Consider the following 13,308-nt stretch of genomic DNA (forward strand, 5'->3'; position numbering starts at 1 on the left):
ATTCTATTGGACCCATCGGTTTGGGCTGCTTTGGTTGATAGTATATACATATATCCACCAACCCGCATTGGAGCAGCGTGGTCGAATATACTCCAAACCTTCTCCTCAACAAGGAGAGGAGGCCTTAGCCCAGCAGTGGGAAATTTACAGGCTGTTAATGCAAAAAAGATAGTATATTAGTGTTAGTGAAAATGTTATTGTTGGGATGTTAAATCTCCTTATTGCACACAATTTATTACGTGCAGTATAAACTAATTTAGTAGTGAATCTTAAGGTCAAACGCGGTCAATCATCACAACAATTTCATGAAATATATATAATCACCCCGACTTCGCATGGGTGCAAATTATTAATAAAGAAAATGTTACAATATAAATATATACCTATAGTACTCGGGAATAATTTAGCTTCATAACTGTATTTTTATTTAGAATTTGATCGTTAATTCTGGAAACTATCAACAAACAAATTTTACCTCGTTATAATATAGAAGTATATATTTAACGCTCTGCTGTTTAAAACATTGTACCATCGTCAGGAAACCACTCGTACCACCATGTTTATATCGCGAAATAAGCTCCAAAACTTCTATTCACGAGGAGAGCAAAATGGTCGGGCTTTCTTAGTTACTCTAGCGCCAACTAACGAAACTTGGTAGTGATTCGTTCTGATTTGAACGGTGAGTGAGTGAGTAATGATCAAATCTCGTGATATGCACACTGACCGATCCCTAATAGGCGGTTCATTTCTCCGTCTGCTTTCTCAAATAAATTAAAAAAACGAATAATACTTTAAGATATCGTGAAAATGGTAGAATTAGCAATAGCTCCCGTAGTAATAATCTTTACAATCATTAAAACGAATTCACATTTAATAGTAGAATAAAACGCTAATATCAGCGACTACCAAGTATTTGAAGACTTGAGCATCGTTAAAAAAATTCTAAAAGGCCTTTCTTCAGTTCGTTACAAAAGCAATATTCCCGTTCTTGAGTAATCCTTGACCTCATTGTAAAAACAGGAATATAGATATACTTTAAAAAGGACTCTATAGCTGGGTTCTAAGGTCCGTTTTGGTTTGAAGATTCTACCTTTCAGATTCAGGTGATACGATATCTTTGCTGCGTATATCTTTCCTTGATATATTATTCTTTGTCACGTTTTAGTGTACGGTTTAAATGGGTTAGCCATTATTCACTCGGGGAGTCTAAGTGTTTTATTTTTCGTGTAACTACGTAAGTCAAATTTTATTTTATTTTATAAAAAACTTTAGTAGCCTTAATACCGGCAAAAGAAACTCAGCTGGGATTTTCGTTGATTTTTATTGTTTACATAAGATAGTCAATATAACAAAGAAATAGGCAGGAGGCGATCCTTTCGTTCCCAAGGTGCGCATCAAACGTGAACTCTTTATAACTTCAAAACGAATCTCTTATTATCTTACCCATTCCTTTCAGAAAAAGACTAGAGATGTGCCGATTATAACTTTGGCCGACTAGCCGACTAACAGACTAGTCGGTTGTACAGAGACCAACTAGTCGGCCGACTAATCGGCCTTTTGATTTTTGCTTTGCACAGGTCAGAGCGGTGTTTTTGTCTTTAAATAAAGTGTTATTATTAATTGATGAAAGAACTTAAGATACTTAAAAAAGTTAAAAAGCTTGCGAGAATTAAAATTTCATCATATCAAAAATAAAGTCTTTTAAAGTATTTATTTTGACGAATTGGATAATGATTCATGTGAAGTCAAGTGTAACCAGTGACAAATGATGATTTATCTAAAATTAATTATATTGTAATAACAATAATTCTAATTAAATAATGTATTTCCTCCTATATATATTTTATCAAGAAATATATGTAATAAGAGAAACCAGTGGTTTCTTGGCCGACTAGTCGAAACATTTTTAAAAAAAACTAACAATATGAATGTTAAAATATTATTACTACAATACTAAATACAAGACATATTTTGTATTTGAGTGAAACAATTTTGCCTCAGTGACGTTTCGCCCCAAATTCGATTAATTCGATTTTGGAACGTAACCCCCATCGCACCCAAAGACATTTCACTTTAAAATTACTAGGCCGGTGTTCAGTCGTCATTGTACTATTTTCAGGCGTAAACTGATGTATTTGCGATGTAAATATTCACGTATGTAGGCCAGGAGCAGGCAAGCTTATTAGCATACCGAGTGTCATTCAAATATATAGGTGACTTATTAACATTAGAAGTGTCACGATGCGTGCTCAGATAACATATTATTTAAATCAACTATAACTGAATACAATAAAAAAAACTCTATATTTAAAAAATAAGTTCGAAACAAATTAATAATTAGAAAGACTAAAAAAACTAAATATCAGATTAATGTAATAAAGTAAATCAAAATAACTATGTTCTTACTGTCGTGTTTGTCTTTGAGGTCGATTTTAACCCTTAAACAAATGATGATAATTGGACGTATGATTAACAGCACATTTACAATGTATGGAATAGCTAACCCTGTGAGATAAAATAAACGTCCTCCTGACCGATTTTCCGCTACGATAGCCAATCTCAAGGAGCCTAGCCAACTAAGCAGGACATATTACAGTACGTTAGTGTGTGCCACAGGTGCACTTTCTATTCCCTCATGTTGGAAGTGTGTCTCGTGCCTTACACCTTACACTTCCAACTTCCAGACTTCGGCTCGACCTGGGTCTTGAAGCCAGGAATCGGGATCTGGAGATCTGGCCAATGAGGTAGTCGAACTAACCCAAAACTAATACCAATGACGACCTCCGTGTTCGAGTAGAGTGTACATCGGTTTTCATGGGTACGCCACTCCGAGGTCCCGGGTTCGATTCGCGACCGAGTCGATGTAGAAAAAGTTCATTAGTTTTCTATGTTGTCTTGTGTCTTGGTATTTATGGTACCGTCGTTACTTCTGATTTTCCATAACACAACTTTAGCTACTTACATTGGGATCAGAGTAATGTATGTGATGTTGTGCAATATATTAATTAATTTATTTATTATTATTTTTTAATGTTTATACATAAAGGTTGCGGTCAGAAGTAAATAATAACCATACTATAAAATATTCTAGAATTTTCATAGAGTAATTACTTCATATGGCAAAGTATTTTCGAGAGTCGTAAATTATTTATAGGTTAACGCACCACACGTCAAGGCGTAGGGAACGGGGTGGTATCAAAGTGTTTTACGACCGGCCAGCCGAGATGGAATCATAATTCCCTTACTAGACACATTATTGTAATAAAGGGCTAATTTAATGGTTTATTTTTATAACATAATAAAAATGATACCAAACCAGTTAGTCAGGTCGGCGCTTGCGAGCATTTTTGAAACTTTAAAAGTACACTGATTCTAAATCAATTTTCTTCTTAGAAGAACCGGCAAGAAACTCAGTAATAATTATCTTTCATCGAGCGGCATAAAAAATTGCAGAACACGCCCTCAGTCACCAGAGACAACCCAAAATAAATTTGGTGCCAAAGAACAGGAGGAGAATCAACCCTATATAACCTAACCCTATACAGGAAGAAATGTATATTACTTTATAATATCATAGCTTGCTCCAGGATGCGTTAACTTCGTGGAGTTAGAATACACAGGACGAACTGTATGACCTAAAAATAAACTTTAATAATAACAAACTATGTTGCCAAGTACAAGAGTATTATCAGACTAAAGATAGAGTTGCACGTTAATTTTCTTGCAAAATAATTAAAATGTTGTCTAGTATATTTAATTGAGTAATGAGATGAGTTTTAAATAGTGATTACTGAGTTTTATTTGTTATTTCTCATTAGAGTAAAGGCCTCCTCTCCCTTTGAGGAGAAAGGTTGGAGCATATTCCACCAAGCTGCTCCAATGCGGGTTGGCGGAATACACATGTGGCAGAATTTCGTTGAAATTAGACACATGCAGGTTTCCTTACGATGTTTTCCTTCACCGCCGAGCACGAGATGAATTATAAACACAAATTACACGTTATTGGATCGTTGAACGATTTGATTTCCTTTTTTTTAATGAAATTATTTAAATGTTAACAGACCGAACGCAAATCGCGTCTTTTTTTAGAAAAGATATGCCCATTTTGTTTTACGTTTCTTTGTTGCTACGTTAAATAAAAACTAAGCTAATATGTTTGGGCTTTGTGCAAGCTCGTCTGGGTACCACCCACTCATCATATATTTTACCGCCAAGCAGTTATACTTAGTATAGCTGAGTGTAATTAGAGGTACAAGGGACATGACAACATAGTTTCCAAGGTTGGTGGTTTGGTTGGTTGGAGATGTAAGAAATGGTGAAAAATTCTTACGGCATCCAAAGATAGAGTGGTGACAACTTACCATCAGATGGCCAATTTGCCCGCCCTACCTATTTTATAAAACAAAAAAAACTAATATTTTATATCAATCTTAATAATAATAATACTTCAGTATATCGTTAAAGTATTATTCACTAGTTTTCTTCAACCACTACACTAGGGGTTGGTCGTTAGGTATTAGGTATAAAAAGCCTTTCCTTCCTTGGAATTCAAGTTTCGGTTGTGCCAAATTTCATCAAATTTTATATACAAAGTTCATAGCTTTTTGTCATTAGACAATACAAACCGCTAAGTTCCTGCATTTTAAATCTGGAATATCTTCGAAACTATTAATTTAAATTACATGCTGTAAAGTGCCATATTGATCTATATTAAATGCACAATGCATTTAAGGTACTTAATTGGGTAAGGATTAATGCCAATACAGGACTTAAAATCGCTTCGAAAATATGCCATTGTTTCTGGTAGAAAGTAAAGTTTATGAGATGGTTATTGTGGACTATCCCTAAAAGATAGACATATACCATCGCGGACTTTTTTGAAGACCTTTTTAAGGTGTATAATACTGTACTACATTATTTTGATAAATCTTGTAGGGTTCAGCCAGCGTTTGCAATGTAAGCACAAATTGTTTATTTACGAGATCACATTAGAAACCTCTGAAATTATTATCAGTGTTTCTCTACTGTATTGTGCATGTTTTATACATATAAACCTTCCTTCAATCACTCTATCTATTAAAAAAAAACCGCATCAAAATCCGTTGTGTAATTTTAAAGATCTAAGCATACACAGGGACAGACAGACAGCTGTAAGCGACTTTGTTTTATACTATGTAATCAATAAACACGTTCTCTTACTAAAGTGATCACATTATTTTTTTTTAATATTTTACCGTATTTCTGATGCTTGTATTTGAAGAATTGTAGCGCTAAATCTGTTGAAATTAACATATTTACGTCATAAAATTTACATTCGGTGACATTTCTGAAATAGAAATAATATTAGTATGATGGATAGCGGTTATATTTTCACACCTTATGCAGACAGTTCACTTTGTATAATGTTGTAACCCGTCTGGGTAATACAACTCATCCTTTATTGTACATCCAGGTATATTACTGGCTCAAAGAGCATAATGTCATGTTAGTTCTTAAGATTTGGGTGGCAATTTGTGAATTGACGTTTGATGAATAGTTATTATTTCTTACAGTGTCAATCAATCAATCAAAATATACTTTATTCAAGTAGGCTTTTACAAGCACTTTTGAATCGTCATTTAACAAATTATTTAAAGTAAAGCTACCACTGGTTCGGAATGTAGATTCCACCGAGAAGATCCGGCAAGAAATCAGTAGTCACTCTTTTTCAACATCTAAAAATACAGTCATGTTAGTTAAATACAATTATATATATATGTTATGTCTCCTGCGTGGAAGTCAACAAGCATTAACTCCACGCTTTTTTATCATCTATATAATCTTGTATATAGTGATGATTAATATTTTTCCTCCCTATAAATAAACAAACTGAATCTGCGGCTTTATCCACTTAAAATTTATAAAACTTAACATATAGTACATAAAACGGAATACGTCATTTTACCCCCTCGAGGAATTAATTGAAAAAAGTAGCCTATATCCTTCTCCGAGAACTATCTCCATATCAAATTTCATGTAAATCAGTTCAGCGGTTTAAACTTGCAGAAGTAACAGACAGAGTTATTTTCGCATTTATTATATTAGTATAGATTAGTATACGTGTCTGATTTACCTGTAATTCTATAAAAAAAGTAAATATACGGTTTCTGAATTGGACAAAGTAATATTTTTGAAACGAAGTTCTTTTACGCGGAATACAGTAGAAACACTAGCAGTAACGTCACGAAGGGAAACGCTTTATCCAGGCGATCCCTCCATCTCTTTTCTTTATATCTGTGTCTATATACGGTTTTATATACTATCAAAACTTATTCTTATTATTTTATTTAAATAAGTATAAGTTATATTTCCCCTTTCTAGGCTAAGGGTTTCTTTTATAGGAGAGGGTTTGCGGCTAACTAGCTGAGCTACTTCAATAAGAGTTGACGAATACACATGAGGCAGATTTCCTTACGATGTATTTCTGACGGCAAAGCACGAAATTAATTTTATTATAAACATAAAATTTCAGCGGTGCTCGTCTTGGTTTGAACCCGCAACATGCGACGTTTAAACCACTATCTTTTCTCGGCACGTAATTTTATTTGAGCGATAGATTTTAGCTGGGAATATAATAATGAGATACTTTTCCTCTGACTTCTCTGACTCAGTTTACTGACCCAAATAGACTCATGAGCATTGTTGCGTTTAATCGGACATCACGCAAGAGGGTTAGTGATTTTCACATAACTCAGCTCTCCCAGGAAGCTAGGTATTAAGCTACTGTTTGATTGCATGTTCAAATACTACCAATAATACTCTTAATTGCTAGCATTAATATATAATTATTAATTAACAATAAATTTAAATGACTACCATTGATTTGGAATGTAGATTCTACTGAGACGAATCGACAAGAAGTTCCGTGTAATAGTTATTATTTTCTAACAATTAATATAAATTAAATAATGATTTATATAAAATATAAATAATAAGAATACTATATAACACTAAATCGAGATGACCACTGGGTCATCTCGGATAGATATTGGATAAAAAGCACACGTTCTAACCACTGGGTTAGAACGTGCTTTTTATCCAATTATTGCGGATTCAAACCTAGGCAAGCACTACGGAATGTCCTCGAACTTGTACTCGGCGGTGAAGGAAAACATCGTGAAAAAGCCTGTATGTGCCTAATTTCAACGAAATTTTGCTACATGTGTATCCACCATCGCAGCAGCGTGGTGGAATTGAATCCAAACTCTCTCCTCAAAGGAAGAGAAGCCTTAGCCTAGCACTGGGACATTTACTGGCCGTTACTTTTTTTGCTTTATATAATACAAAGGTAAATAAGGAACAGCCATATAGTTTAAAAAATACAAGATATTTTCAACGAATTTACAATTTATTACACTAAAGATTCAGAGACGATTTTAAAACCCATCTTTCATGACCCGTCACAATATTTCACGACAGATTTTATCGATATTTATATTCTACAATTTTATTGTAGCAACACTGTTATCGATAACAATATACATACATAGTGTAAATACTAGCGATACTGTAAGCGAACAAACGGTTCTGTATAATATCTTACAATAAAATTAGGATAAATATATTCGTTAAAAAAATACTTCAAAACAACAATTCAGATAATACCTTGGACAAAGAAACAATCGATTGGGTAAACGCCTAATAAAGAGTAATATTTCAGTTAAACGACCTCTAAGCTCTAAAGTTATTTTTCCGCATCGATGCTTGAATTTGATAATTATCAATTATAATTGTTAAATAAGTTTAAGCATATTCTTCTTCGTGGTGTATCAGTGGATAGCACACGTGAATTATATCCATAATCCTACTTGGTGGTAAAGCTTTGTGCAAGCCCGTCTAGATAGGTTCTACTTACTTACGTCATCCAACATCTATCTATAAGCCTTATTATCAATATCCTTAAGTAAATTAACCTTACAAATTTTAGTACTCAAACATTTACATAATCAACTCGTAATTTTGAATCAATTGAGAGTTCAGGGCCTGGTGACCTGTTGTACAGTATCAACCTTTTTAAGGGACCAGTCTCCACAAATATATGACCTAGCTGATAAGACTTACTTTATTTTATATCATATGGAGAAATTAATTATTTTATACATATATTCTACCGCCAAACAGTAATATTTAATCCGATTGAGTCAGTGTAGTGTGTTCACTTGTAGTAGACAAAAGGTAAATAAAAATTTAATGGAGGTAAACGAGGAAAACTCGTGCAGTCGACGTCAGAGGGTGCGCGGAGCTGTCAGTCAGCTTGTCATCCTGACAGGCGCAGCTCTGTCGGAACGTTGAATAAAATAATAAATTACAATTACCTTAAATGTTCTTTCTAAAGTCTACCCTGAATTCATTCATTCATCAATTTATAGTCACTGATACATGAGAAAGTAAGGATTCTAACGATATCTCATACATTTACTGTCGAGGCATTTAAAAGTTATTGCAAACACAAACGACATACATCATGATCCCTCGATACAATACACTCCTTTTCTGTGCAGTCGTGTAAAAAAATTATGATCGCAGCAAAACTCGAATGTATAATTTGAAAAAAAAAAGAACTTATTTAATAAGCAAATTTACTGTTACGTGTTGCTACTACAAAAAAAGACGGTACGAAAATTATACTTTATTCTTTGGCTTACGATCCCCTTTGAACTTTTTTTTATATTCGCTTGAATAATTAATTTTGACTTTATTATAAACAGAAGCTTACTGTATTTTTAATTAAAATTCCAAAATGATACGAATTTGTTTTGGCAAAGGACCGACAGCATACGGCGCGGGTACAACATTTTGTCTGAAATCCACATTTAGATTGGTAAGAAGTATTGAAACGTTATGTTTGAAAAATTTAATAAATTTTTGCTTTTTTACAATTGGCTTTAATATGACGAAATTATAACATAGTTCTTTCTTACAGTGTTACTAATAAGTTAAATAAGAAAATAAATGTTTACGTCACTATAATGTGACAAGGTTTAAAAAACTAAGTGCGCTTGTAAAATGTGCGTGAAGCGCTGCACTCGTAATAGAAGTGAAATTTCTTAAAAACATAATTATCTCTTTCTTTATTTCTGTACGTCATAATATTGTCGTGATGTGCCCTTTTAATTTGACTCAATTATCGTCCAACCAATCGATTATCGAATGAGAAGATTCACTTCTAAAATTAAATATTCTTCTTAAATAATTGAATATGTATTATATTAAGTTAAATAAATGTTTACGTCACATAACTTTAATATTAAAAGTACAAAAAAATCCTCAATTATTTCATCCTTATAACCAGTATAAGCATATAAGTTAAATAAAATATAAAGGCTTCACTTTAATCGTTGTAAGCAGGTGTTTACTTAAACAATGATTTCTGTCTGTCTGTCATTATCGATTTGACATTCGGCAGTGGACACTACATCATTGTCAAACTAATCACACCATTTAACTTCATATTCTTATAGATAAAGCCATAACACCGATGTGGCCAGTGCTAAAAAATAATTAAATATCTTTTTTATTTTTAAAATCTGTATTTAAAAACAAAATATAATTATTTAGTAATACTTTAATTATATGATATAATTTTTGTGTTTTACTTTGTAAATAGCAAAATGTTAGCATATTTTAATCAAAGCCTGGATGTTGAATGAAATTAAATTTTTAATGAATAATTTAAATTTTTTAATTATATACAATATAGCTTTTTAAATATTTTCTATTCTCGTAATAATAATTAAATTTTATTTCCATAAAGAAACAGTTACATAAAATATATCATTAATTAATTAAATTAGTAAAATTAATTAAAAATATCTGTCATGCTACTAATTTTAAGTGAATTAATTAAATATTTTAAATAATATTACCTTAATATTATTGCTGTAAAACGAATTATATTTAAGATGATCGTTTTTTTTTTAACATACCATTACTTAAATAAAAATTTTAGAATAAAAATCAAATGGTTTCGATCTTTTATTTTGGAAATAAAATAATAATTTCGAAACACAAATTTGTTTTATTATTCATAGTAAATGTTAGTGCAAAGAGTTAAATATGAAAATTCTACATTATATGCAAAAAAACAATTATAAATTTTACTGATATATATATATAATTGAAGACTATGTTTGTTTTTTAATGTTTTAAAAACAGAAGAAAACAGTCCGATTTAAAAAAAAATATATACATAATATTTATTAACAATTATATGTATATACTTATATTATAAGTGAGGGGTGACCACTTCTCATCAAGGGGTCCAATTGCCCCTCCGCCAACTTATTTCCTAAAACAAAGAAATATATAATATAATGTTACGAAATTGCTTTTGAATGAGTAGGCATTTTTTTTTTTTGGAATGGGTCATTTCTATTTTTCTTTTGTTATGATTATTTTATGTAACCGTGACAAAAGAGTATTTAATCCATGATTTTCGATAAAGCTATTCAACATTATATAATATATTTTATTTTAAAAAATCTTATTTTGTCTTATATAAAACAAATAAAAATAAAAACACAATGCTTAACATACCTAATTGAAACCGTAGATATTTTAACAAACTAGCCTTAACAATATTAATATAATCAATTCAGGATTTTTTTGGTATATGTAGAACTAACTTTAACATAAAACTTAGACAATTCAAAGAAAAATTAACATATAAAATTATTTACAGATTATTCGAAGAAAACCAAGATCTCCTAAATATGTTTGAAAAGTTTCGTCAGTACAGGACGAAGGAAGAGCAAATTAACTCCATGGAACTCGCGGAGCATGCGAACAATGTCATGAACACCTTGGACGAGGGTATTAAAGGGCTGGATGATTTAGACAACTTCTTTGAATATATACACCAAGTTGGAGCAAGTCACAGACGGATACCTGGATTTAAAGTAGAATATTTTTGGGTAAGTAGACATGGAGTAACCTCCAAACTTACTCTTCAAAAGAGGGAGCCTTTTCCTTTTTCCCAGCAGTAAGACTCGTCGACGTCTCGCATTTTTAAATTTGGAACAATAATTATTAATCTTTTTATCGTTTTTATAAATCAGAAGAAAAAAATAGTTTTTTTTAACTAAATTTTTGAAGTTGCAATTTTGACTTATTTCGAAAAAATCTAAAAAACGTGATAACTCAAAAATGGTTCACTTTTGCATTATGCATTTGGGAGTTAAAATTATCGCAAATAGTCACCCCTATTACCTCCTAACGGGAATACGTCGAATTACCAATGACCCTGTATATATGACGGAGGAAGAGCCTCAGTTCCCTCGGTATGGTCCATAATTACTATCATCTAAGCAGTAGGCGTCGATGGGTAATTTTGGAGCAACAAAACACAGTATTATTATTATTAATTAAGTCGTTCATAATTCAATCGCTTAGCTATAACCAGAATGCGCGTTGGTTACAATATTCGACCGCACTGGCCAGCTGCTGCTCGAGAAGTGTCGAGTGCGCCGAATTATTGACTCCGTTGAGCGCCGGCATATGGCGACAGATGGCGCTAGCGGTCCAAAGACGACACGTTTGTGACATGTGACACCTTAAAATATATTACGATCAGCAATCAAACGTATAATTTAATACGTATATTGCATATATACTAATATTAAACCATACGTTCGAATAGATTTATGTTTCAATCCGCAGGTGGACTGTAAAATAGGCCACCTGATGGTGAGTGGTTACTGCAACCCATAGTCATTGGCATTTCAATAAATATTAATTATCCCTTATATCGCCAATGCGCCACCAACCTTGAGAATTAATATTTTATGACCCTCGTGCCTGTAGTTACTAGCTCACTCACCCTTGAAACTGGAACAAAACGATATTACGAGCACTGCTGTTTTGCGATACAATATCTAATAATGGTAGCCACCAAGACCAGTAATACCAAGTAGTAGTATTCTTTAATATCTTACTGAAATATTAAACTGATAATCCGATGGCATATATATAATCTAAAATAGTTTACGTGCTGGATCGGACAGGACCTAAGGATTTTAATTTAATGAAGCGTTTTCGAATCGTCAATATTTAAACACTACTACAGTTTCGAGGCTAGAAGATCCAGCAATAATACTATTATGAAAATAAATGTTCGATCTAAGAATGGTAAGTAAATTATGCAATTGGATCACCAGCTTTTTGGCAGATCGGAGCATCAAGGTCATTGTCGACGGTGCATGCTCTGACTTAAAATTCGTCAATGCTGGTGTTCCACAAGGCTGCGTTCTATCACCCACTCTATTTCTTCTGCATATCGATGAAAAATCCATACATATTTGGAATATACATTTAAAAATGGAAATAAATCAAAGTTCGAAATTTAAATTTAAATTGGTATTGCTATGAATATCATGAAAGGAAATGTAAAATATTATTAGAGGAATAAATAACATCAAAGAACTCAATAAGATCCTATTACGAGTGACACGGAAACATCGCGAACTTTTTAAAATGACCGTTCTTTTGACAAAAATTCGAGCAATATCAATTTCTCTCGAACCTTTATAATGAATATTGAATTTTTTTTTCTTCCAATTTGATTATTACTAGGAAATATTTTAACACTTATTTAAATTTGGATATATTTTTATAGAATGTTAAATGTTATAAATCTTTTCATGTCGATTTCAAAGATTAGAATTTTCAGTTGCAACTCGAACTTAGGAAATGAGACGAGTTCCAATCCCGTACAAAAAATCAGATGAAGCGAAAATATAAGCTTTTCAGAGCTATATCCGGATCATTTACTAATCTGCCTTAAAAAACGAGTACGTCACATTTATCAGAGCTTTCTTGGGTAATGACCATCAGCCCTATAGATAAAATGAACCTTATCAACTACATTATTAAAATCAAATTTCTTTGAACACGATCGCTGACAAAACTCAAAATTTCTTTAGAATGGAATCTTCCTGGCGGAAAAACCGTTTCACTGCTCTCAGTGCACTTAATCGAATACGCGATCAATTGTATATACATTTTCATATTTTTACAGAAAATCGAAACTCCGTTCCTAGCAGCAGTGGAGTCAACCCTCGGCGACAGATACACGCCGAACGTTGAAAACATATACAAAATAACCATCAAGTTCATCCTGCAGACCCTCGTCGATGGATACGAAAAAGCAGCCGCCAAAGCGAATCCCACATGAACTGACTGCGAGCTGATAGAATAACTGGTATTAACTTCTACTTGAAACTCGATTACCGTATGTATATTAAAATTTTAATTACTCGATGATGACAAAAG

The 13,308-nt window shown here is 32.4% G+C and overlaps 1 protein-coding gene across 1 annotated transcript in view; it reads left to right on the top strand.

Moving 5' to 3' along the window:
- Positions 1-13,308, top strand: part of LOC113396511 (neuroglobin-like) — a 137,828-nt gene extending 124,520 nt beyond the window's left edge. Inside the window, exons 4-5 of the mRNA XM_026634481.2 lie at positions 10,721-10,952; positions 13,055-13,308. Of these exons, the coding sequence (XP_026490266.1) occupies positions 10,721-10,952; positions 13,055-13,210 (388 nt within the window). The 3' untranslated portion in view covers positions 13,211-13,308. The remainder of the gene's footprint in view (positions 1-10,720; positions 10,953-13,054) is intronic.

Source organism: Vanessa tameamea, chromosome 15 (genome assembly GCF_037043105.1).
Source record: "Vanessa tameamea isolate UH-Manoa-2023 chromosome 15, ilVanTame1 primary haplotype, whole genome shotgun sequence".
Classification (NCBI taxonomy): Eukaryota; Metazoa; Arthropoda; class Insecta; order Lepidoptera; family Nymphalidae; genus Vanessa; species Vanessa tameamea.